The 27,643-nt window shown below is 43.1% G+C and overlaps 1 protein-coding gene, 1 long non-coding RNA gene and 1 other non-coding gene across 3 annotated transcripts in view; 2 read left to right on the top strand and 1 right to left on the bottom strand.

Annotated features, from left to right (window-relative positions):
• The window catches only part of PHEX (phosphate regulating endopeptidase homolog X-linked), a 225,339-nt gene extending 209,644 nt beyond the window's left edge, over positions 1-15,695 (bottom strand). Inside the window, exons 1-3 of the mRNA XM_029930947.1 lie at positions 15,578-15,695; positions 10,620-10,688; positions 3,713-3,874 (exon numbers count right to left, since the gene is read on the bottom strand). Of these exons, the coding sequence (XP_029786807.1) occupies positions 3,713-3,874; positions 10,620-10,688; positions 15,578-15,695 (349 nt within the window). The remainder of the gene's footprint in view (positions 1-3,712; positions 3,875-10,619; positions 10,689-15,577) is intronic.
• On the top strand, positions 10,144-10,269 carry LOC115284509. Its single transcript, XR_003905255.1, has one exon. It is a non-coding gene; the product is annotated as a small nucleolar RNA SNORA31 (small nucleolar RNA).
• Positions 11,171-13,087, top strand: LOC115284239. The gene is made up of 2 exons (XR_003905144.1): positions 11,171-11,578; positions 12,986-13,087. It is a non-coding gene; the product is annotated as an uncharacterized LOC115284239 (long non-coding RNA).
• Positions 15,696-27,643: the final 11,948 nt, after the last annotated feature.

Here is a 27,643-nt window from a genome sequence, read left to right as displayed (position 1 = left end):
GTTTGAATTACCTCAAAATTAAAAAGTATAAAGAACTAATACATATTTTATATATCAAACACATACATCTGGTACAAGATGATACTAATTTTTAAAGAGACCCTACTGGACTATTTGCTCTCCTTCTTGGCACTTAGAGCAAAAGCCCCAGTGATCAATTTCTGAGTTCATCCTTTAAAGTGCTTGTCAGCGAGTAAGTTGGGGTTTATTTGACTGGGTCTTCGCCAGAGCAGAGAAACATACGGGAAGCCTTTCATCTTGTTTCACAAGGCCGGCACGATCTTGATAAGAGAATGTGAAAACCCTAGCACACAAAACTCACAGACCAATCTGACGCACAAATATAGACACGAGTGTATGAAAAGAGCAGCTTATTCAACTTCACTAATGTCTTAAAAGACAAATAATAAACCATTCATAGGTAGTATTTATTTCAAGACTCTAAGGTTAATTCAGCATAAGAAAATCTAGAGAGGTTAAAGAGATACTCCCTCTGAGTCTCTCCATGAATAGTAAAGACACATTTTTCTTGAGCAATGCCTTCTTACAAACTAAGAGTAACAGAACACAGTAAAAAAAAAAAAAACCCATTCAAAACAAAAAATATATATATAATGGGGGGGTAATACTGGGAGCATTACCCACCAAACTACAAATAAGAAAACTAGACCCATTATCACTATTACTCAACACTGTTCTGGACGCTTTAGCCAATACAATAAGAGAAATGGGGGAGACAAAAAGTATAATTATTTCTTAATTTTATGATTACCTATCTAAAAAATCCCAAAGAAGCCACCAAAAAGCTATTAATTAATAAGATGATTCTAATGAGATCCCATATGGATATATCAAAGCTTTACACCAGGCATCAGGAGTTAGCAAACTTTTTCCATATTGGTCAGACAATCAATATTTTAAGGCTGCAGGTCATATGGTCTCTGCAGCAACTATTCAGTCCTGCTGCTAGAATGTCAAAACAGCCATTGACAACACATCAGTGAATGAAGTACTATCTCCCAATGAAATTTTATTTATAAAAATAGGCAGTGCACTGGATTTGGCCCAAAGGCCATAGTTTGCTGACCTCTACTTCATACAAAAAAAAAAAAAGTTGATGGAAAGGTGTTACCATTTAAAGCATCAAGAAAATATATATAAAGACCTAGAAATAACCTTTTAAGAGCTATTTGGCTGTAAGCATCAAAACTTAAACTGTGAATACTCTTTCAACAGAAATATGCATGTGTATTCTAGAAACAGAACTGTTATTCTAGTGTTATATATGCTTACTATAGTGTTAAAGCACATGACACCGTAGTATTCATAATATTAGTTAAGGTTTTACTTTTTAAATTTATTTTTAAATATAATTTGTCAACGTGGCTTACATACAGTGTGTACAGTGTGCTCTTGGTTTCGAGGGTGGATTCCCGTGGTTCATCACTTACACACAACACCCAGTGGTCACCCCAACAACTACCTTCCTCAATGCCCAGCATCCACTTTCCCCTCTCCCTCGCTGCCTCCTCATCCACCCTCACTTTGTTCTCAGTATTTAAGAGTCTCTTGTGGTTTGTCTCCCTCCCTCTCTGTTTATAACCATTTTTTCCCCTTCTCTTCCTCCACGGTCTTCTGTTAAGTTTCTCAAGTTCCACATATGAGTAAAATCATATGATATCTGTCTTTCTCTGACTTATTTCACTTAATAGCTAAGTTTTTAAATAGAGAGTGTGTACATGAGGTTTTGCATATATACCCACAAGTGGAAAAGAAAAAACCTAGAAAAATGTATCCCCAATTCCTTCATGAGCCATTATTTTTAGGGGTGGCTTTATGAGCAACTTTCTTACATTTTGCTTTTAATATTTGTTCCTTTTTCTTTTCCCAGAAGAACTTAGAAGTGAAATTCTTCAGTTTTAAAAGAGGCAAGCAAACAAAAACCCCTGTGCAGCTCTCAACAGTTTAGTCTTATTTCTATGAATGCTCAAAGATCTCATATACAGTATACTCCTAAAAAAGCACATCAGTACTGATTTTGATTCTTACATTAAGATATTCCCAGGAAGTGCTTTAAATTATTATAACTGTTTCGTGCCCTGAAGATAGAAATCTTCTGGCTCTAACTAATGTATAAGGAACATCTACTGCAAACCCTTTTTCTTATCCTTCAGTGATATTTCTGTGTGCAAGATTGTATTATGCACACTTGTGCACACATCTCTCTATCCAGGAGGAAAAGCCAAAGAAAGGAAACAGGAAAAAGGCAAAAATGGTGGGTGAAGGACCAATGTGAGTTAGTACCATATAGGGAAAGAAGTAGTAGTAAATTCATTTCTCAAGTAAATTCATTTCTTACGTATCGTTCTATACCACGGGAACTTTACCTGCTGGGTTAGGGGAGAATTTACATTATTTGTCATTCTATACTATGAGAACCTCATCTACTGGGTTACGAGATAACTGAAATTCTTGAAAATTCTCTTTCATTCTAGTTTATGAAAATTTTAAGCCCTCCTAAAAAATTTAAGTATATGATTTATACTTAGTTGTGAAACTTAAGCACATTTTTTCTTACTATTTACTGACAATAGGTATCTAATTATTGTGCCAATAGTTACTTGTTAAAATGTATATATAAACATGCGTTTTCTTTTCATGTACTTAAAGTCTTGGGGAAATGGAGATGGAGCAGAAAGAAAAATGATCATTTTTTAAAATAATTTTTTTAACATTTTATTGTTGCAAGACACAGAGAGAGAGAGAGAGAATGCACAGGGGAGGGGAAGAGAGAGACACACACAGAATCTGAAGCAGGCTCCAGGCTCTGAGCTGTCAGCACAGAGCCCAACGTGGAGCTCGAACCCATAGACTGTGAGATCATGACCTGAGCTGAAGTCGGATGCTTAACCGACTGAGCCACCCAGGTGCCCCAAAATGATGATTTTTAAAATGTCTCAGAAATTCTAGGTCTCACATGGCATAACTTACAGTTATCAAGAAAAGGAAAAACACATACATGTTTTTGTCTTCTCATACCAATTACTTTACTTTAGGAAATCTCCCTGCTTCCATTCCGAAGTGCCTTTCTCCAGCAGCTCAGCATAAAAAATAGATCTATTGTGAACAGAAGTACCTCTAGTAAAAGACTTCTCTAATTTTTGAAGTGTGTGTATGCACGCACACATATGAATGTGTATGTACGCATATGTGAGTATGTGTGTGTGAACATGTTGTTGCTACAGAAAGTCCCCCCAGAGCCAACTCAGAAGTTAATAGGAACAATATGGCAAACTCATCCAGAGTTCTCAAAAGACGATGAGGTGTTAAGTACGCTCTGTAGCAATGAAAATCCAGGAGCAAATGAGCAATTGATGAAGTCTGCTCTGAACACAACAGACAAATAAGCATACTGATATAAAATAACTTTCATTAACCATTCCTTTGCTCCTAATCTCAATGAAATGCTATTTACCCTTTGGCAGAACTTACTATTACCAAATGCAAATATAATGAAGCCTATATTAAGGCTTCTGTTTGAGGTCTGGGAGAATGAAATCCCAGAATTTTCTTTTCAATATTCTGTTTTCAAAAACCTTGGAAATGAATTTACTTAAAAAGTAAGCAGGCATGCTTCAAATCCAAAACTGTATTTTTCTTGTCAAGTACTGCTCTCTATAAAGCACATCACCAAACCCCAGTAGAAACTTACCCTTCAACTTGAGGTCAACGTTATGTCTCAGCCAAGGGTAAACTCCATAGCTTGGCATATCTTCAGGAATTGGATTATTCTTTATCCAGCCATCACAAGCAAACCGGAAGAAATTATCACAAGGGTCCACAGAGAGATTTACCTTGCTCAAGATGGCAGCAGCTATTTAAAAAGAAAATCATAGGATTAATGACAAGCACTGAACACTATGTACTATTCTCTTCCAAATTAAGCAACAATTTCACATGAACCAGTTTCCAAGCCTTGGCTTTTATTTTTCCTCTCAATGTCTTCCCAAATCAACTTCATGATATGCAATTACTGTCATCAGATTGAGTGGGTAAAAGCTTGGTGGTATGTATTTTTGCAGCACTGCCCCTAACATCTGTGGGGCAAGGGACAGGAATACAAATGGAGTCTACTGTATATTGTCTGCAAACTTGTGTGTAACATTTCCTTCCATCCCTCTCATCTTTTTGCAAGGTGATTTTGTGACTCATCCCATCAAGTGATGCGATCTATTTCCCGTCAGGAATCTAGGTTGGCCTGGTGACTTACTGTGACCACCAGTATATAGCAGAGTAACTGTTCTTGAGTTTCAAAGCTAGGCCTTAAAAGGGTCTCGTACCTTCCATGTTAATTCCCTTTGAATGGAGCCCTAAGGCAGCCCTTTGAAATAAGCCTCCTGGAGGAGGTGAGGCCACACAGAAACTAACCAAATCAACAGACTGAAGCCATCATGAACCCTCCAGGCCAGAAGACCCTCCAGCTGAATGCAGCTGTACGAACAAGCCTAGGCAATAGCAGCAAAGAAACCCCCAATGAACCCACAGAATCACAAGAAATATTAAATCACTCAAGATTCAGGCCTCTATGGTTTGGGGGTAGTTTATTCCACAGTGAAGGCTAAGTAACACAGAGGCCCACAGGTCATATCTAAATATCTAACAGATATATTTACGATATACCTTCATAAAGACCTGGAAAGCCAGGTATGCATTCTTGAGCCCCTGGACATACTATGTAGTTCTCAGAGGAATGAACCCCTGGAAGAGATCCCCACAGGCCCTGCAGGGAGGCTCAGGTCCATTTAGCAGGGAATCCTGGGTTATAAAAGGATATAATTGCTGACTTGGCCCCTGGATTAGGGGAGGCACATGGCCAGAGGAAGGCAAAGTGGGGCATTCTAAATGAGGGGCCCCTTGCCCAAGTCTCATGGCAGAACTGAGTATTTGTGGAAGTTAAGAGAAAGACACAATAGACTGATTTACCATTTCTTCCTCTTTCATAAGCCCACACACAATTACATATGAATCATAATTAATAGATAGGAAGTGTGTGCATACTTAAATATGTATCCATGAGCTTTAAAAAAATCTTTCATTAAAAAGTGAGAAGGTTCCCCAATTCCTAATACTGAACTCAAACTCTCTTCTGTCATACAACTGCTGGCTACCACTCTTAACACAAAAATATGCACAGATTAAAAAAAAAAAAAGGTGACCAGTATTTCAATGACATCAGAAAGAGGACATTCTGTGTAATTTTCATACTTTAATTAACGGCAGAATATATTTATCTGAAGTAATGAAAACCCAATGAGTTTTCAGCTAAATATGAAGAAATTGCCCAAAAAAAGTATAATCTGCATAAATTTATGTATGCTAATTATCAGTTTGGTCACATGTGTCCTCCAGGATAAGGCTAGATATTTCTCTGGCATAGACTTGCTATGAAAATTTTCAACAGCTTTTTGTCCTCAATAGAGGAATGATATGCTAATATCCTAGATTCTACAGGACTTCAAAAGCCCCAGCACTTCACCCCTCCTCCCCCAAAAAATTAAAGCAAAAACCTGGTTTAGAAGTTTGATAAATTTGAAACTGGTTTAATATTTTCATTTTCCAGAATTCAGTGGTCTCCAATTACATTTTTACTTATTGCTACTACTTTGTCATTAATATTAATATGCAAATAAGCTAGAATATACAAGATCTGTATTTCGGTTTGCATTTATAATGATTCTGGCTGTGCAGCCACAGAATAAGCTGCTATGTGACACCCCAGGGATATCGATTATACAAGTTTCAGTGCCACACAGTATTTACAGTGACACACATTTTTATTCACATAAGCACCCTGCTTTCTGGACACCTTCCCAAACCTCCATCTGCCCCCAATCTCAAATGTATCCCCTCCCGTCTCCTCAGAATTCATGCAGGTACCTACAAAAACTGCAGCATCAGCTTTGACCTCAGCCCTGACATAAAGTGGGGGAATACATCACTCACACGGAATTTGGAAGTCAGCCCGTTGGGTGGGAAAACTCTAGTTTCAACCTCCCAATTCATCATTCAGAATTCACAGCTGGGCATAGAGCTGCGCTCTCTGGAGGACAACTGAGACTTCAAGCTGCAAGGGACCACAGTGGTCAAGATGCCAAACTCCTTTCCCCCTGCTCAGTTCCATGGAGAAAACTCAAGCAGTCTTGTTCTAATTAAAGAAACAGGATGATCAAAGAAACCTGTGAAAAGCCAGGCTGTGTTCTCTGCAGTCACTGCATACAAGGCAAACGGCTAAGTGGTCTCCTACTAGGGTTACGTCCAGGTGGGAGCACCACACCCCCATATACCGGCCTGAGTTTTCAAGTTTAATCAGGGCTTAAGAGAGAAGGTGGTGTTAATAATGAAATCCTTAATACTGAGCATTTCCTCTGTGCCAGCAACAGCTCTTTTCAGTATAGCATCATCTGGAGCCAGACCACCTGGGTTTAAATGCCAGAAACATCATGCACAAGCTATGTAACATGGGATGCCTGGGTGGCTCAGTTGGTTAAGCATCTGACTCTTAATTTCCCCTCAGGTTGTAACCTCACAGTTCGTGGGATCAGGCCCTGCATCACTGTCTGTGATAAATGTCGAGCCTGCTTGAGATTCTTCCTCCCTCTCTCTCCACCCCTCCCCCACATGTGCTGTCTCCCTCTCAAAAAATAAACATTTTAAAAAAGTCTATGTAACCTTGGGCAGGTTACTTAACCTCTCATTTTCCTCACCTGTAAAAAGGGATGACTGCCACAGGATCTTCATGAGAATTAAATGAGTAAATACACATTAAATGTTTAGAGTGGTGTCAGGCATACAGCCAAATAAATACAATTGCCAGATAAAATACAGAATGCCTAGTGAAATTTGCATTTCAGATAAATGACTGCTTTTATACTTCAAGCATGTACCAAATATTGCAGGAGACAGATACAAAAAAAAAAAGCAGTTGTTGTCATCTGCAATTCAAATTTAACTGAGCATCCTGAAGGTATGTATGTAGCTAAAGCTAGCAACCATACATGTAAATTTTTGCTGTTACAATTCCCAACTTAACCTCTTGAGGGGAGATATTTTTCAGAGATTATAGATTTTCAGGTTTTACAAAACTAATACAGTGCATATACCACAGATAATATACCACCTCCAGCAATGTGTGGAGTGGCACTCCTGAAGCAAGCACATTAATATTTCTATAATATGTGCCTATTTCTCTAAAGTGGGATCAACAACATCCAAAACAGCCTCACGTGAATTAAGATCTAGTTTTGCCATCCTAAGAACTGAGATCAGGTCCAAGTCTTGCCAAGTGACAGTTAAAATGTCCTCTGGGTCTGGGGTTAAGAATTGCGCATTGCGGACCTGGATTACTACTACAACCACCGCCATTATTTTCTTCTATACTCACAACTAGTATTCTAAGTAAAAACCAGCATTCCCATTTCACAGACGGTGAACAAGAGCTTAGGATGGTTACGTAATTAGCTCAAGACCTTGTGGTTTTTAAGTGGCCAGATCAGGCTTCAAACTCCAGTCAGCCCGTCTGCCCTCATCCATGATTAGTACGCCCTTCATTTGTAATCTTCCTCCACCTCTTATTTTGAAAGTGGAACTGGCAGAAGAGGATAGGCAGAAAAGGAGGAAAAGCGAACTAAAAAGAGCAGACATCTCAGAAGAGGATGGCACCTGTTCAGAAAAGGTCCATAAGGTGATCAACCACTTCTGTCTTCCATCATGCGGCGCTCATACACGTGGCACCCCTTCCTCTGCACCCACGCAAGCAGCCTCTTCCCTCATCCACGAATGCACGGCCCACGTACACACGCGCACCCCCCACGCATGCGCCGCGCACGCGCCCTCCCACGTGCGCATGCGCTCTCCCTACCGCACGCACGCACCCAGGCGGCTCCCTCACCTATGCACACAGAGTCCCTCCCCCAACCACGGACTCAGCCACGCGGGCTCCCCCTCCCTCACGCACGCAGCGCCCCTCCCTTGCCCACGCACTTGGGCCCCAAACCTTCCCCCCTCTGCTCATTTGAGACCTTCCTCGGGCCTCACTTACTCAGTGTATACTTAACAGCTGTATTGCAGGCCCCTAAGCACAGTGAAGCTCATGTTACACAAAGGAGGATGTATCCTTGGTGAGCCTTTCGTCACAGAAACAGAAAAATCAGTATTTTTTTTCAATATTAGAAAGCCATTTGCCAACGTGAAAATTAAAAACAGAACAGCAAGGCAAAACACGCTCGCTGGCAGAAAGTGACATTATCAAATGTCATTCTCTAAGTCTTACTCTTGCCTTATTACGATGTATAATAGAGACAAAACGCATATATTAACTGGCTGTCCATAAAAAAGGTTGGCCTAAACTCAAAATGAAAAGTTTTTAGTTCAAAAATTTCATTTTCACACATCTGCAAGGACCCTACCACAGCAAAAACGCAAGGTGACATGAGGTCTACAGTCTGACTTCTGACAGCCCGACCTGGTGGCCCACTCTAAGTTAGGTCATCTTTTCTTCACTGGGAAACTCTAGGTCAGGTGCTCATGCAGAAACAGTAAAGGGCATGGGAATTCCCAAATCATTCTCACCGTTCCCTGGATGAGATCAGAAAGCTGAAATGGTTGGTCACCAGACACTAGTAGGTCTATAGCGTCATGAAAAAAGGGCAAGACAGGACTCAAGGCCAAAGAGTTACGTGGCATGGCCTCATGGCACCAAAGCAATGATGGAGAACAAACTGACATGAACTTGAAGCCAGCCCTACTGATTCAGGAGGTGACCCTGGGCAAGTTATTTAGCTTCTAGGAGCCTCCATATCCTTCTCGTAGTTGGGGCCAGGTGATAGCACTGACAATCACCGGGTTCTTAAGATGCTATGACATGGCGCCTGTAAGTCTCTTAACACAATGCCTGGTCAAAAAAATATATATTGATCGATTAAGAATGGGACAAAAAATAACCTAATTGTCGAATCCGTTACCTTTGTATTAGACCCCCGAATTCAAAACCTCTTTCACCCGAGCCTTCTCCAGCTCAGTAAATGGCACCTCTAAAATTTTAAACATCACCTTGATTCTCTGCTTTTTCTCACAACCCACATCAAATCCTTCCACAGCCCTCCGGCTCCTAAACCCTGTACGCTGTGCCCTTCTGACAGCACCACCTCTCATCTGGCTTACTGAAATAACCTCCTCCCTGACGACCTTCTTCCATCTTGCTCCCTATGGTCTCTTCTGCTGAGATCTTTTCAAATGCCAGTAAGATCATGTCTCTTTCTCAAAACCTTCTGGAGGCTTTTGAGCACATGTAGGAAAAGCCCACAATCACTGGCACCTGGGTTCCCCACTGACCCTCATCACCTGCCCTCTGCTCTTTCCCCAGGAAGCTCTTCGGCTCCAGGAGCTTTGCCCCAGCTATTCCCCATGCCTGGAAAGCCCTTTCCCCACTCTTCCCACAGCAGGTCCCTTCTCGTCACTCAGGGTCACTTCAGCATTATTTCCTCAGACTTGTCAGGCTAGCCATCCTGTCATGTGCTATCACAGTGTTCTACTGTAATATTTTAATTTTCTGCATAACATTACCCCGGTCGATATTTTTCTTGCACGTTAATCATCTTGTGTTTACTGATGGTCTTTCTTCCCCTTCCTGGTCATTCAGCTTCACTGCTCCCTCAGGGCCTGACTTGCAATAAATATTTGGCAAATTATTTCATTAATCTCTTAAGACCAAGAGGAAGTGGAAGGGCTATGTGCTTAATTCCTCCTTATGACTTTCCCCCTGGAAAATAAATAAGTGCTCCTGCCACTTAACGAACGGGGTGGGGGTCCTACAAACCGAGACCCTCTCCCTATTCCCTAGAGAGGGAATATACTAACTAGCTAGAGCAAAACTTAGGCAACTTTCAAACCCTCATGCTCACTATGGAACACCCTCTGATACATGGCCCAGTCACCTCAAGAAAAGCTTGACTTGCCAGGACCTGAAGTGATTTCAGGTGTCTGTGGAAGCACAGAGTCCCAGAGGACCCCTGCTCAGATGCAGACAGGTCAGACCCACTGACCAAATGATTTAGAGAGACCTTGTGGTAAATAAGGACGGATATCCTGCATCCACTGATAGACCTTGAACAATCGGCTGTTGTTCTTTTGGTTTGCACTAGGATGCGAAAGGAAAACCATCCCTGCGCTTTCTGTCTTGTGGCAGCCCAGATGGAATAGGGGAATTCAGTAAAAAAAAAAAAAAAATAGGGATGGATATGGAGCTGAGGCCATAGGAATGCTGATGGTCTCTCTGTTCACGTCTTAAGAAAGGCCATCCGGCCTTCTAAAACCCTTCCCGATTTCTGTATAATGACCTGGAATACCGCACAGCTATTTTTACACAAAGAAAAAGAAAACAGGAAACCTACGCTCCACAACTTCACACTGAGACTTGAAAGTAAACTTAAAATTTCATCAAAATTGCATTTCGTACTTGGTAAACCTCAAGCAAACAGAATACTAAAAATACCACCTGTTTTCTCTTCCTCTCCCCAAGGTACCATAATTATATCTTGACACAGGATGGAGAACTGACTTACCAGCTTCGATGCATTCTGGCTTCAGGCAGTACTCCGGTGTAGCTTGGAGACTTAAGAAACCTTGACTCACTGAAAAAACAGACCAAAATAAAGAAATGACTGGCGTGTAGCAGACCACCATCAGGTAACCCACAGTCAGGCACATATGCTAGACGTGTGATGTCAGTTCATCCTTCTCAGCGCTGACACAGAATTCAAAAATCCACTTGGCTCATTATCTCAGGGCCAGACGGGTCACAAGCGAAGTTACCTTGGTGAGCCTCTTGGCTGCTCTGAAATTCGGTTCCCTAGACTATGAGTGGGTACAGTTAGGCCAGTGCTTCCCCGAAGGAAGCGGGTGTCCAGGCATCCACAGCCCCTGGCAGCTCTTTAGAAAGGCAAATTACTAAGCCCCAAGGTGACCTGAATCAGGGGTGGGGCCCAGCCATCTGCATTTTTGCAAGCCCCCCAGGTCATTGTGATGCATGTTCAAGTTTGAGAGCCACTGGATTAGGTAGGTGATCTCTAAAGTCTCTTCCATCTCCAATTATCTGTGACTTAAGTCTCATAATTTCAGTCTTTTTGTTTACAACTACATTATCATTTTAGAGATGGGGAAAAAATGAAACTTACAAACTGTATCATTGGGAGCAAATCCAGAGTGGAAGAACATCAGCATGTATGGCATTTCGAGTTCTGATTTTATGTAAAGCACCCATAGAGATGTGAAGGAGCGGGGAGTGCACTGTGTGTCATTCAGCCCCTAGCTCAGCCTCGCCACCAGACGGATGCAGCCTGGGGACCAAGCTTCCAACTCCTTCCACCGAAACAAAACCAAAGCCCTACGAGATGGACTTAACTTTTCACCAATAGCTTAATTTCACCCATCTGGCTGGCGATATTATCTAAATGGATTTCTGCAGAAGTACAGAAGGGTGCCCTGTTTGTAAACTCCAGGCAGCACTTGGGCATTAGCAGATGTGAGTTTAGATTTCAAAAATATTCTTGGAAGCCAAGGAAGTTAAGGGGGATTCATTATTGCTGTACTCCGTGAGCAGAAATAAGGAATCATTTGGAGATGTGGCCCTGGGGAGATGGCTGGTGGGGGTGAAGGGGAGTCAAGGCCTTTTGGGGCATTGTCTGCTGAGAAGCAGGGTCAGAAAGCATGGAGGCACCTACATTTCTGCTAGAAATGGAAGACCTGTACCTCTCTTGTCAGTGTGACGATTTGTATTATTTATTCTCCCACATTGTAAGAGGGGCCTCCTTCTTCTTTGTTCTTTTCTCTGCTGCCATCCTCCAAACAGCCTTTTTACTGGCGATACCTTACTGACACAAGAAAACTGCCTATGGGACATCTCAGGCCTATTTTTAAGAAGTATCTTAGTGTAATGTGTGCTTTGATTTCTTTAAAGAGCAAAGAAAAGTTAGATAAAAATATAAATGTACAGCATAAACATTAGTATGGAATATTTCCTTATGACTGTGTGATGGAACCATGGCGGACAGTTTCCCTGAGTCTACTTCTATATGTTACTCAATGTTCTTTGATAACCTGTGTAATTTTTTATAATGAGAAGATAAGCTTTATTATAAGTAATATTGTTATGATTATGGACAGTACCACCTTGATGCTAGCCTTATTTTTTTTAAGCTAATGAAATGATGTATTTAAAGAGTTACTGCTTTCATGGAAAAGAATTTTTGACCCAAACCCTCTAAGGAAGCAGAACTAGCTATCTTAATCTGAGTATGAGTAAAAGGGAGGTTTAAATTAAATTAATTGAGATGCAGACAGACCTCACCCCTTGAGGAGAAGCATTATATCCATGCAGGGTTGAAATCCTGCAAATAAATAAGGATCAACAAGCCCAGATAATGTGAAGGTGTGGGTGAATGACATCAGGACAACAAGAAAACATTTTTAATATAAAAAAATGAAAATGTTACTTTTTACTGGTTAGGTGTCTTAAAAAAAAACTTAACAGTTTGGTTTCCCATTTTAGATTCTTCTATAACCAGTGGAAATGACCTCATAATGCAGCATGAGAAGGACCATAAAGTGGGGGCTCAGTAAAGTAAGGCCAGCAAAGTATGGCCCGTGGGCCAAGTCCAGTCTCCTGCCACTTTCTATACAGTCTGTGACCTAAAAATGATTTTTACGTGTTTTAACGCTTGGGAAAAAAAATCACAAGAAGAATATTTCATTAAATGATCTGAAATTGAAATTTCAATGTTCAGAAATCAAATTGTATTAGAATACAGTCATGCCTATTTGTGTACATATTTGTCTGCCGTTGCTTTGTTGCCACAACAGGGTCGAGTAGCAGCAACAGAGCATGTATGGCTCAGGAAGCTAAAAACATTCATTATCTGGCCTTTTCCAGAAAAAGTTTGCCCACCATTACATGTGAGAAAGAGACTGTGGGGAGGAAGAGGTGAGGAAGGAGGAAGAGAAAAGACACTTTAAAATAAACTGATTATTGGCATATGTTTATACCTGTCGTTTTATTTATTTATTCTCTTTAATTTTTTTAATGTTTTTATTTATTTTTGAGAGAGAGAGAGGCAGCATGAGTCAGGGAGGAACAGAGAGAGAGAGGGAGACAGAATCTGAAGCAGGCTCCAGGCTCTGTGCTGGAGGGGCTCGGACCCACGAACCGTGAGATCATGACATGAGCTGAAGTCGGATGCCGAACCGACTGAGCCACTCAGACGCCCCTATACCTGTCGTTTTAAATTCTAGTTCTGTAGTTTCTCGGAGACCACCCCAGGGCCAGTGGCAGTTGCTCTTACTGTGGAAGGACTAAGATTTAGGAAAGAGATTAGCCCAGAACCTAAAATATAAAGAGGGATGCTATAAATTGCAGGCATGTGCCTGAATTTGAACAGACAGAAAAATATCAACCAGCAAGAGCCTTGAGGAGAAGAGGACTTAACCAGAATACTGTCACACAGAGCACTGCCTTGCAGGTCCCTAGAGATTTTCAGATGAGGACTTGACTAGGTGCAGGGTGGAGGTGGCTGGCAGAGCCTGGGGGACTCGGCAGTGAAGAAGTGTCTGACGGAAGGAAGTCTGAAACAGTGCAGACACCTTTGACAAAAAGCTACTAAAGAATGTGCATTTATCTTAAAGCAATATCCCTAAATGTATACATGCAAATCGACATGGTTAGCTAAAGCAATGCTTCTCAAACTTTAATTTGCAAATGAATCACCTGGGGATCTTATGAAAATGCAGATTCTGAATTAGTAGGTCTTGGAGTGAAGCTCAGGCTCCCAAGTGGTGCTGATGCTGCCGGTCCGACTGCACTGAGGAGTGAGGGTGTAGAGGCCACACCTTTATTCTCTAACATCAGTCCAGCTGCTGTTAGAAACCCGCAGGAAGAGCCAGGTTACTGGGCACACTGCAAAGTTATTTTTTTTCTGCTTTATGCAGGCCTCCTTACCCATAATAGCATCCTGGCTTCATGAATTTTACTGTGCTCTAAAACCTTTAGAGCTGTTTCCAAAGAATCGTCTCCTCTCAAAGAACAAAGATTTGCTGCCACTGAGAATATTCCAACTAATATGTAACAGCCTCAGAATGTAATCATAATGGTGGAATTTCAAAATGCTTCAAGCCACAGTCACATTGTTAAAAAGAGTACATATTTTTCAGTAAACAATCATCATTGGGATTTTTGAGTGTAGGAGTGTTCCCAAAACACAAATAGTCTAACTTTGTACTCACTTCCCACATACTATGTAGTCCCTTGGCATGCCTGTATCATTTTTCCTTTTGTTTGAATTTCAGGGCAGGACACATGTCTAAACCCCAAGCACCGAGAAATCTCAGAGAAGTGTTGGAGAGCCACAAATTCAGTTGCAGGAGTAGGACGTTAGCTGTACCAGAAAGCACTAAACCTATCTCATTTCCTAAATCTTCAGCCACAGAAAACATGGAAAGACGGTTGGCTGGTTTTAGCAGAGTTTTCAACCACACAACCCTAACTCTTTTAAACTTTAATCACTCATTTCCCTTGCCAAAACAAACATGGCCTCCTGCAACCTGTACACGCCAAAGACTGTTTCCAGGCTTGCTGTATTTCAGACTGCGCCTAAACTCTCCTAACTATAAGGCTTGTTCCTATATACCTTTCAAGCCAATGAAATAGTATGGGCTATATGAGGAAAACACGAAGGCGAATAACCAAGGGTTCAAAATGCGTACAATTTTATAACATCCGTGTCCCCTTTCCAAGACGTTCCATTCTCATTCATAGGAAAATGCTTTTCATCACATACGCTCTCTGGATCCATCATTCTCACCAAGAGTCATTAAAATAATTGAATCCCAATACCTTTCAAATGCTGGTAGGAAAACCTCTGTTTTCCTTCATATTAATTTTTAAATCTACTAGAAGGGCATAGTTAACATTTCATCCCACCAGAGTCACTGGATTAGAAAGGCACTGAAAAATATCATTAAGGTGCATGTTTAAAGACTACTTTGTATTTTTTTAAGTTAAATTTCATGATTCATTCGGGCAAATATTAACAATAATCAAATGGGCAAAAAATCTCAGCGTGCTTTTGATCACAGTATAATGTCTTTCCTCACAAAATAAATGGAAGTATGAGACTATGAAATCACAAACACTCATTTTGCTAAATGTAAAACGTAATGCATAAAAATGTTCACCCAGTACAACAAATCTTCCAGCCACTGGAAGCCACTTTATACCTACTTCACATTATGGACTATACGTCCCGTGCTTGGGTGTATTTATTCATTCCACATCCTAAAGAAAAGGCTCCTTTCCCATTTGTATATTTAATAGAAGCTATGGACACACCACCTACTAACGCGTGCAAGCATTCCGCACCCCCGCCCCCCCCGCCCCCCCCCCGCCTGCATCCTGAGAGGTTTGTTAGAATAAAGCACAAGGAAACCTAACTGCACTTGCCCTGTTCCCTGGCCTGGCCACCCCACTTACCTAGAAAGAGGATCGTGCCCAGCACCAGGGTGCCACCAATGAACGCAACCAGGGCGATTCGAGTTGCTCTGTTGGCTGTTTTTCCAGGCTCCGTGCTGCTCCCCATTTCTGCCTCCATCAGGAGGGACGCAGAGGCCACGCAAAGAGAAAGTCACTTTTTGTGGTTTGGTGGCTTGTCTCAAGAGTCTCTGAGGCGTTGACATCCAAGGTTCTCTTGCTCTTCTACTAATAGACAGCTTTAAAAAATCCCATCAGGAAATCTTCCCTCGCCACCCTTTCTCAAATATTTCTTCACAAATGAAATAAAAGAAACCCAAAATATTGGTTGCCTTGGCTTTTCCCCTGACCAGACAAAACAAGCAGTGGTTGTTTTATCTTGGTGCTCTCCCCCCAGCGAAGTCCCTCTCAACCAATTGTTTGGCAGGCTCTTCTCTCAGGCGGTCTGAGTGTACATGTTTTACTATGTTGCTGAACAGATGTTTTAGCTATTTAAATGTATAGTCACTCAGGGAGGGAAAAGTAATTGTCTTTATCAAAACTGGATTCTCATCAAACTCTCCCGAACCATGATAAGTTAGGTGGCAAGGATTCTCCGGACCCACTTTAAGGTCTCAATGTATCACGTAATTCTTTTGCAATAATCATTCTGCTCGCTTGAACTGTCTCCATCAAAGATATTGTTTCTGTGTGCAAGCCCCTTTTTAAAGCCCTCTAAGAGTTCCTGGGATATCCTGGAGCATTTTATTTTAGGAACTTTGTGTATGACGACATGTGCTAAAAATCAGAGTCACAGTCCAGTGCAGTGCAAAGTAGCAATTAAGACAACCTACAGAGGCTGATGGTTTGGACTGGAACTTTTTTTTAAGGAAAAGGAAAAAGCATTTCCTCTCTGTGCTGCTAAGAATTGTACAGAAGACGGGCAAGTGCTGGAATTCAGTTTATTAGAAACCACAGAAGAGATGGTAAAAGACTTTTTCTTCCCTGCAGGTTGTGATGGAAAGTCCCCCCAGGTAGTTTGTACTCCAGGCCCACGGAGGGAGCCATTGGTTAGCAGCTTTGTGTTTACATAAAATGCCCATTTCAGCAGATTCTGCAGGGTAAAATCAAAGGGAATTCGTTTCTCTAGAAAGACAGAGTTAATGACTGGGTCTTTGATTTCTTTAATTGTGCTAACAATTTAAATTATGACAATCTGCTTTCTTCATGGGAAAGGGCAACTGAGATCCTAATTTTATTGAAATGGTATCGATTTTATTATCCAATGGTATAAATATCATTAATTCTCAACACAATTACTGCTTACCTACTTTTGTTTTGCTGTAGGTCATAGGACAGTGGGGGTGGGCGTGGAGGACTAGTCTGAAAACCAGTAGAGCACAGGTCTCATGCAAAACCTGTGCCCGTGGCTTTCTGCGTCACACCAGAGCTAGCAATGATGAGCCCAGTATAACGTGGCCACATGTTCATCCTCCTATCCGGCTGGTCTTGGTCAGGCCTTACATCCTTAGCATGGGAGGAAGGTTTATTCCAAAACACATCCTTCCTTACTTTTCATGTTGCCCCAAAGCCAGAAAAGCATCCACCTTTGTCCAAATTATGACATCACAGTACATTGTAGATATTATGTGCTCATTAGCTGCTGATGTTATTCTATTGCTATTACACCATAACACATCTTAGCAGATCTTTGGCTCCTAGGATGGGATTCTCAGAAGAGTTTTTGGACATGACTCCATAGTATTTCTTAGACTGTGAGCTCCATGAAGTCAGGAATCATGTCCATCAAGTTCAATGCTATAGACCCAGCACCTACAGTTCATGGCCTGTACCAGTGGAGGGAGAAATAAGAACAATGAAAATCAGGCAAGTTAGCTCCAGGCACTCTCTGTTAAAAAGCAGCTTCAGAAAACTCAGATGCTAGTGTCTGGGGGTCTTTCAGGCTCCTAATGTGACATCAAATGATATATGTCACATAGGTGTAGCACTTTCATATCCCATTTTAACCTCATGGTAAACTTCCGGGCTTGACAGCAAAGGTATGTTTTATCTTTGGTTTGCAAATGAGAACACTGAGACCCAAGGACCAGCCTCAAGCAGCATAGCAAACTCAGGAAAAGGAAAGGTGGCGAGAGAGAATCACTGCCATACACGGTCTGCTTGACAGAGGTCCCTGTGCATGCGGGAGAGGACATACAATCGTGACACCAGGATCCACTTCTTCCTGCTTTCCTTTGTTCTTTAAGTCTCCTCACACTTTCCAGGTCCAGACTCACATGCAGCAGTGGCTGCTGGTGGCCGGCTGGTGATTTCCCCAGCGGTGAGGGCAATGGAGACTTACCCTGGTCTACGCCCATCCATCACCTAACCACACAAAATCACTCCTGAACTTTTAATTGCAAAGTGAAAAGCCACTAAACCAAAAAATACTTCCGTTAATTGTAATAGGAAAACTATGATGCATTCCATCCCAAACTAAGATATGCAAATGCAAAAAGAAAATGTATTAATTCAATGATGAAAACAAGTCTATAAAAGTAATAACTTTTTGAGGTATTGAAAATAAATAGTTTGTTCCTATAATGCAAGAATGAAGTTTTATTTTACTCACCAAAGGACTAAGGAAGACTTGAGAGGCGGTGAGGCTTGGCAGGAGAAATGAGGCCAGTGAATCATTCATGAGAAGGTGCAGTCTTCGTTCTGTGCCATTTTCTGCATTAATTTTTCAACCTTTTGGGAGATGTTGATTATCCTTCACTCAAACTGCATTGAAAAATACATTTGTAGCACAGAAGGTGTACCTGGCTGGCTCAGTCAGTGGAGCATGTGACTCTTGATCTCAGGGTTGTGGGTTCAAGCCCCGCACTGGATGTAGAAATTACTTTTAAAAAATCTTAAGTAAAAAGAGAAAAGTTATAGCTCAGAAAAAAAAAACTAGGGCAAACCCTTTTTTGTCTTTTTTTTTGTCTTCTAAGAGACAAAAGCAAAGATTTACAAACTAGGGCACATGGGCCAAATCTGGCCCACTGCCTATTTTTGTAAATAAAGCTTTATTGAAAAAAGTCATCCCCATCCGTTTACATACTGTCTACAATGGCTTTCATGCTACAAGGTCAGAACTGAGTAATTCTGCAACACAGATATGGCCCTTTACAGACACCCTGGACTAAAGTGAGATACAAGATCGGGCCTCTTCACTGCACCTACACGGCACACACACACAAAGGAGTACTTCACTCACACTTGACTGGCTTCTCAAAACTGTTCCACTTGATGTTCTCTGAATACAAGCTGTCGTGTTAGGGAAATTGGTCAATGTGTGTTGTCTGAAACTGAATGAAAACTATGGCACATTACTTAGTGTGTTTTGGGGTGAAGTGTCATTCTGAATAAAAAAGCAGGATGTCAAAAAAGTTTTCTAATTTCTCAAGAGCCGTGAAAATTAGCTAACTGAAAAGTCACTCTGCAGGGATGTCTGCCTAATAATCTGGTGTGCACCCACCCTCCTACATTGTTGTTTGCAAAGTAAACTGGTGCAGCCGCTCTGGAAAACAGGGTGGAGGTTCCTCAAAAAACTATTGATAGAACTCCCCTATGACCCAGCAATAGCACTGCTAGGGATTTACCCAAGGGATACAGAAGGGCTGATGCATAGGGGCACATGTACCCCAATGTTCATAGCAGCACTGTCAACAATAGCCAAATCATGGAAAGAGCCTTTAGTCCATCACCTGATGAGTGGATCAAGAAGATGTGGTATATATACACACTGGAGTACTACATGGCAATGAGAAAGAATGACATATGGCCATTTGTAGGAAAGTGGATGGACCTTGAGGGTGTCCTGCTAAGCGAAATAAGTCAGGCAGAGAAGGACAGAAACCATATGTTTGCATTCATAGGTCTAACAGGAGAACAGGAGAAACCTAACAGAGGGCCATAGGGAGGGGAAGGGGGAAAGACAGTTTGGGGAGAGGGAGGGAGGCAAACCATGAGAGACTTTGAATACTGAGAACAAACTGAGGCCTGAGGGGGTGGGGGGGTGGGGAAGGGGGTGATGGGCATGGAGGAGGGCACTTGTGGGGATGAGCACTGGGTGTTATATGGAAACCAACTTGACAACAAACTATAAAAAAAAATAATCTGGTGTGCACCCACTCAATGGTTTCAATTAAAAACCTTCAGGATTGGGGCACCTGGGTGGCTCAGTCAGTTGAATGTCTGACTTCTGATTTGGGCTCAGGTCATGATCCCAGGGTCATGGGTTCCAGCCCTGTGCTGAGCACAGAGCCTGCTCAAGATTCTCTCTCTCTCTCCCGCTACCCTTCTCCCCTGCTCACACAAGTTCTCTCTCTAAAATAAATAAATTAACATACGAATATAAAAAACAAATTTTAAAAAGAACATCCAGGACTACCTTGAGCTTTAACTAGAATCGGTCGATGGAATCAGTAGAAATTTCTTGAGCATTTCTCAGGTGGCTGGCCCCGTACAAGGCCCTGTGAGGGAAGACAAAGAAGCCATGCTGGAGATTCCAGACTGGCAAACTGGGCTCAGTCACAAAAATATACAAAACTCTTGACAACTTAGTTACAGAACACTAAAGGCCAGCAAGTGTCCAGAGAAAGAAATCCCTGAATGACAGATTTGTTGGGAAGACTTCGAGGTGCCCTGCAGGAATGGACAGCTTTAGAGGAAAAAAAGAAAGGCTTCCAGACAGGCCAAACTCCAGCCCGACATGAGACTTGGCTGGGCATTTACATCTCTCCCTGTAGGACACACAGGTAAGATCATTCATCCAGAAGTAAGTGAATCCTACAACCTGTGCGCAGCCTCAGTGGCCGGGATGACATCTGCTCGTTACTTGGCCATGCAGGGTCTTGTGTTTCAGGCAGTAAAATCCCATGTGAGCTACAATTTCAGTGAGAAAGAAGGAAATGATTCAAAACCTGAAAAATGTATTCATCCATCCCCTGGAAGGAGGAGGGAAAGACGGAGGAGAGGAGAGGAGAGGAGAGGGGAGGGGAGGGGAGGGGAGGAAAAGAAAGAGAAAGAAAGAGAAAGAAAGAATACCTAAATGCTGAAAACTCAAGAGCTGAGAGCTGTGGCGGAACTCTGTTACTTGTTGGCAGGTCCTTCGGATTAGGGAGGGTTCAAGTCCCAGGCCTTCCACTAATGAGACTCATTACTTACATTGTATCTGATCTTTTTCAACATCTTTCTTAGCTAGGTGTTCTGTCTCCTTTTACAGATGAGGAAACTGAAGTTCGGAGCTGTTAAGTGATTTGCCCAAGGTCACACAGTAGATATTTGTCTTAAGGCTTGACAGGTTTCAAATTCCAACCTCTTTTCTCTCTGCCCTGTTACTTGATAAATTTGCCTTTCTACCTCAAGTAATTAGTGAAGGTAGATGTAGCATGTCAAAATGACTCCGGAGACCTAGGAAAAGCGATAAACTATGCCTCCTCTAATTCTCTTGTTGAAAAGACTAATTATCAGCTCTTATTTCCTTAACAGGAACAGCAGCCATCATTAAATATGGAGAAAACCTTTTTCAAGCTGGGCAATAAGAATAGCAATGCACAAAATATTTCCTGATTTGCTGATGCTCATAAATGAACACTAGGACAGATATATAAATTTGACTTTCTATCTATATATTGTACTGTTCAATTCTTTTTCTCTTTTTTTATAAAACTTTTTTTTTAACATTTATTCATTTTTGAGAGACAGAGAGACAGAGCATGAGTGGGGGAGAGGCAGAGAGAGAGGGAGACACAGAATCCAAAGCAGGCTCCAGGCTCTCTGCTGTCAGCACAGAGCCTGATACGGGGCTCGAAGCCACAAACTGTGAGATCATGACCTGAGCCGAAGTCAGATGCTTAACCGACTGAGCCACCCAGGTGCCCCTGGGGGGATTTTATTTCTTCATTTTCTCACATCCTTGGCCATACCGCTTCTTCAGGGCACACTCACTTCATGTATATTATCCCCAGTCCTTACAGCAGTCCTATGGTATAGGAATCTTCTGCGTTTCACAGTTAAGGACAGGGAAGCTGTCAGAGGGGAGACAGTATTCCCAAGGCCGCATGGTGGGGAAATGTCAGGGCCCAGTGGGAACTCAAACCTGTCAAACTCCTTCTTGGAAATGTACCCCGGATTTGTTTTAAACAGGTATAGTAAGATGCTAGACACAGAGAAAGGCTTTGAAAGAAAGGTTTATTACTCACAGTTTTCCAGAGGAAGGCGCATGCCATGTCACACTGGGCCACGCGGGAAAGCACCAGGGTCGGTCAGGCGGCAGAAGGAGCAAGGGGAGAGTATGCGCAACAGCCTTTTTTTGTGGTTTTCAAGAAAAGAAATAGGCAGACAGGAAAAGCAGCTGAGGCAGGCGTAGGAAGGGAGACTTTGAATAACATCAGCAGGTGGGGTCTACGTGGCCAGCACCTGGCCCTGAGGCGATTTAGGTTCCGGGAGTCCTGGACTGCAGGAGCCCGAGAAAAGGAGGCAGGTGAGGGGATGGATGCAGAAATGGTTGGTTTGCATTTCTATTTTTTTCCTCTTTTTTTTCTTAAATGGGCGAGGGCCAGAGAGAGGAGAGAGAGAGAATCCCAAACAGTCTCCTCACTGCCAACGTGGAGCCTGATGAGGGTCTCGAACCCTGCAACAGAATGACCTCAGCAGAAACCAAAAGTCTGATCGTCACATGACTGAGCCACCCAGGTGCCCCAGTTGGTCTGCATTTCAAAGGCATGCTACCAGGCAAGTCATTTTGCTCTCTCTAGGAATTAGCTAACCCTGGGAGGCCCTCCCTGCATCCACAAGGCCCAGAGATGTCAAAGAATCGTAAAACATAGAAAGTTAAAAACATGGGTAACACAGCTCCAAAAACCCTTCTGACTTTTCCCCAAACATTCTACTGCATAGCATTCTACTGAAATGTAATAACTGTTCATCCAACTAGTGTTTACGTGCCACATTCTCAAAGTGATCAGATCCACCCAACCCCTTGGTTAGACGACTAGGATACAGAAGTTTGTATGCCTTTGATTAATTACAACCAACTGTTCAAGGATGGCTTACTCAGATGTTTAATGAAGGCAAGAATCTCCTAGAAGGCTGGTTTAAACACAGATGACTAGGCTCTATCCCTCGAGTGTGTGGCTCAGTAGCTCTCAGATGGTCTGAAATACGTATTTCTCCTTTTTTTTTTTTACGTTTATTTATTTTGAAAGGAGGGGAGGGGCAGAGAGAAAGAGGGAGAGAGGCTCACGCCCAAGCAGGCTCCACGCTGCCAGTGCAGAGCCCAATGTGGGGCTTAAACTCACAAACCATGAGATCATGACCCAAGCTGAAATCAAGAGTCGGACAGTTAACCGACTGAGCCACCCAGGCGCCCCTGAAATGTGTCGTTCTAACAAGCTCCCAGGTGACGCTAATGCTGTCAGTCTTAGGACCACATTTTGAGAACCCCCAGCTTAGAGAAACATTGAATCTTTCAGTAAAGCAAACTGAAGAACTAACAAAACTAAAGATTAAATTTATGGAGTGAACCCAGGGATGACATTCAAAATATTTAACAATGTTTAAATAATTAAAGAGCCAGGCTATTCTGACTTTGTTAAAATAACATTTGTTAAGGAGAACACAGGGTGCCAGATCTTGAGCCATGGTTCAACAGAAGACTGTAGGAGAAATGGAGAGAGAAGTGTCTTACTTGCAGGTCCCGGAGGACGTGCCCAGCATGCCCCAATGCACAACATGGGCAGGTCACAGCCGAGCACACGGAGAACGAGGCGGGACCTGGGCACATGCCTTCATTAGGCCCTGCGGATGGAGTGCTTTGGGGTTCTCAGGCTGAGGCCAAATCGGTCGCTTCAAACTAAAAAGGGCAGGGTTGTGGGGAGCCTCGTGGAGTTCTCATCCGAGGGGCACCCCGAGAGGCCAGGGAGACGGTTCCTTGATCCTAAGGGCTGCTGGGGACATCCTCTCAGGAACTTCCACGTGCTTGTGCCTCCGCGGGCACAAATCCAGGCCATGCGCGTGCCTGAGCCGTGACGGTCAATTCAAGGTCCCCACAGGCTGCTTGGCCGAAAAAAATGGATGTCGAGGCAACAGTGCCACGGAGTAGCTTAGCTCAATGCTCCAGGAGGCACAGCTTCTTAGCTGCTGGGTCAGCAGGGTCCCGGGTTGGGGCGGGGGCAGGGGGTAGATGAGGCTGCTGGAGCGCCTGGAGCTGCGGCCAGGCACTGCCAAGTAAGGAGGTATTTCAACAGTTAGCAACAGCTACAACAGCTGCAGCCACACCGGCAGGAGCCTACCAAATTGCAATCCTGAGTCAAACTTCAAATGGACTTACGATGGTGCTTTAAAGCCCTTCAGTAGCCGGTCAGCCTGTGGGAAAACGTCCAAACGCGTCACATGGCGGTCCTGCATGACTGCACCCTCGCAATCCTCCAGGCTCCTTTCGGCTGGCCCTTCCATTTACACCCCACACGCCAGTCATTCTTAACCTCTTCAAGTTCCCAGGCACATCAAACTTCATCCAGCCTCTGTGCGCTTAAAAAAAGATTCTTTTGCCTGGAAAGACACTTCCTTAGAAACTCAGATTCGTCTTTTAAGACTCAGTTTCGAATCCTTTGGAAAGCATCCTAAACCCCTCTTCTTATCAAGGTCATGGGTGACCTGTCCTATCACTTGGACTGTATGACCATGATCTCTACAGGGATCCACCCCATGAGACACAGGCAAGCAGAGGGCAGGTGTGGACTGCACTGCATCAGTTTTAAGAGGGACTTTTTTTTCAAGCTTTAATATCTCTAAAAGTAGAGTGTACCTCATATTTAGACAGCAGTTTTCTCTCTTACTGGTACGTAGTATGGTAGTACATCTTATAATCAATTCCATCTTGGATTCAACGAAATAAGCTTTTTTTCCTTCCCTCTACCCCCATCTCCTTGGGCAATACTGAGCATGTAGGATACACTTTGGCTCCCTTGCCATCTGAGCTTTGGATTCCGTCAGTGGAAGGCCTTCCCGGGCAGGAGGCAGGTGAAAGTCGGATCCGGGTTTTGCTTGCTGCTCCTCTTCCGCCGGTGGCCCCAGCAGTCAGCAGTGCGCTCCTGCAACAGTGGGGACAGAGGCCACACTGGCAGAGGCGTGTGGCCGCTGCTGCCCACGGACTCCAGCAGCTTTGGCAAGACTGCGGCTCCTGAAGTGCCATCAGCAGCAGACTCGGGGCGAAGTGTTTCTGTGGACTTGGGTCCTTGGGTAGCAATGGCAGCTCTCTGAAGTTACAGAACTCCGAGCGCCATCTTTACTCCTTCTGCCAAGTGGTTCCAATACCTTTAGAACTAATTCTCTGAATTAAATACACTCTCTTTAAGGGGCGCCTGGGTGGCTCAGTCAGTTGACATCTGACTTCAGCTCAGGTCATGATCTCCCAGTTTGTGAGTTCAAGCCCTGTGTCGGGCTCTGCTGACAGCTCAGAAGTTGGAGCCTGCTGTGGATTCTGTGTGTGTGTCTCTCTCTCTCTGCCCCTCCCCTGCTCGCTCGCACACTCTCTCTGTCTCTTTCTCGGAAATAAACAAACATTTTAAAAAATGTACACACACCCTCTTTAAAATAGGTAGAGTGGTTTCTGCTTTCCTACCTGAACACGGAGACCTATAGTCCCGTCCCCTGTGCTCTCTGTCAGCAGTGCCACTCAGGTCGATGCGGCTCCCCGTGCTCCGGGCAGCACGGCACAGTGGTGACAGCGGTTAACCGCAGGCATCCATGACTGAACTTCTTGGGCTGGGTTCCTCGCACTCGCTGCTACCCACTTCTATGTGACCTTGAGGCATTTGCCTAGACTCTCAGGTTCTCGGTTTTGTCATCTGACAAAAGGGGTAACAATAATCTTCATCTTCTAGCATTATTATAACATGACGTTCTTAAAATGATGCCTGAAGAAATGTTAGGCATCATTATTATTGTGCGTTTTAATAGTTTATATGTTTTGTCACACCTAGATATACCTGTGGATGCTTCCTGGTGTTTGTTTTTAATTCTTATTCAGGGCTGTGTATGGTGATGGGAAATACTCACTGAAGATCGACTGGAAGACGGAAGGAGAAGGGAGGAAGGAAGAATGGGATGGAAAAGTAAGGAAGGGAGAGAAAAGGGAAAGGGAGAAGAGGGGAGGACAGAGGAGAGGAAGCAGAGACGGGGAAGGCATTGAGGGCTCCGGACAGCAACTCCTTTCCAAGACGCACAGAATTATTCCAGTATTTTAGGAATCAGCACAGCCAGCCAGTTGCTTACCAGCAGAACATCAGCCTGGCTCCCTTCCTCATCCACGATCTTAAGGTCACACCAACTCCTACTCTTCCCCAACACAAGATGCACAGATTAACTCTGCGAAAGGCACTGTGATGGTTTTCTCTTTGCTTGGAAGGTATGTCAAAGTGGTGCCTGTCCTTCATATCTGGAATATATACAGAATGTGTTCAAAGCAAGAAGAAAAGACAGATCAGGGGCACCTGGGTGGCTCAGTCAGTTAAGTGTCTGACTTCTGCGTGGGGCATGATCTCGAGGTTTGAGCCCCGCGTCGGGCTCTGTGCTGACAGCTCAGAGCCTGAATCCTGCTTCAGATTCTGTGTCTCCCTCTCTCTCTGCCTCTCCCCTGCTCATGCTCTGTCTCTCTCTGTCTCAAAAATAAATAAATATTTTAAACAATTATTTTAAAGAAAAGACAGATCATCCAAATAGAAAAAGTGAACCAAAGATTTTGAAGAGACACTTCAAAAAGAGGTTACCTAAGTGACCAATAAACATTGGAAAAGCAGCTCAGCTTCGTTAGTCCTAAGAAAACAAAAATTAAAAGCACAACAGTGACCCCTCTTCTCCGGTTCTTTCTCTTGCTCTTCACCAGATTCTGGTCGTCCTCTAATCCTAGTTGATTGTGTTCCTATTGGCTGTAAAAATAGCCAAGTGTGAACATACATCTGTCTGTTTCCTCCTGTCTTTGAGTCACCTCAGGGCTTCCGCATGATCTGGACATCTTTACACCCCTGGGACCTTCCCGAGAAGGCACTTAACACTGCAGGATGAATGCACCTGTAATGTCAAAGAGATGACTGAAAAGCTAGCCTGAAAAGGCTGGGTCCAGAATGTGATTTTGCAGCTGGGATGAAGAGAAAGGACTAGGGAGCAGCAATAATGGACTTTTTCTCTGAAGTTACTAGACATCGTCAAGGACAAGAGGGAAATAATTTCTTGTTCATGTCTCCTCTGCTATAATAACTCACCATTGTACTCCTTAATGTCAAGTGTTCTCTGAGTGCACTGAAGCTGGTTTTTATCAAATGAAGACCTATTCCTTTTCTCTAGAACTTTCTAATTGAATACTCAGTGGGGGGAAAAATAGGATGGATGCCCAATACATAGAGCATCTTCTACAAATGGAAGAAGGGAACTAAGATAAGATTTTGAAATTACAACTGATTGTTTTCAGTTTCTTATTTATTTGTTTGCTTTAGAGAGAGAGCCTGGGTGCATGCAAGCATCGGAGAGCAAGCGAGAGACAGAGTGAGAGAGAGAGACAGAGAGAGAGAGAGAGAGAGAGAGAGAGAGAATCTTAAATAGGCTCCATGCTCATCACAGAGACCTCTGCAGGGCTCAATCCCGCCACCCTGGAATCATGACCTGAGCCGAAATCAAGAGTCAGATGCTCACCCAACAGAGCCATTCAGGCGACCCTATTTTCAGTTTCATAAAGCATTTGAAAGTTTTTGGCACTAAAAACAGCTTGTTTGACACGATATATTTGCCACTATTCTTCCAAGCGTGGCCTTATGAGTACTCAACGTCCATATTTTTAAACATTTTTTACGCAGTACCCCAGGCTCATTCCTACATTGCAGGATCTGAGATCAGTGTGCAAATGCAAGTCCATCCATACACCATTTAAAGCTGTAATTCAGGCTACAAACCATTAAGTACATTCGTTCCTAACTTGTAAATATGCCACTTATACACTTGGAAGGCCAGGTTCCAATTCGGACTTCTCAGACTCTGTGAAGTTCA

This window comes from Suricata suricatta, chromosome X (genome assembly GCF_006229205.1).
Source record: "Suricata suricatta isolate VVHF042 chromosome X, meerkat_22Aug2017_6uvM2_HiC, whole genome shotgun sequence".
In the NCBI taxonomy this organism is placed as follows: domain Eukaryota; kingdom Metazoa; phylum Chordata; class Mammalia; order Carnivora; family Herpestidae; genus Suricata; species Suricata suricatta.
The sequence above is the reverse complement of the archived record's forward strand: the minus strand, read 5'-3'. Positions and strand labels throughout refer to the sequence as shown.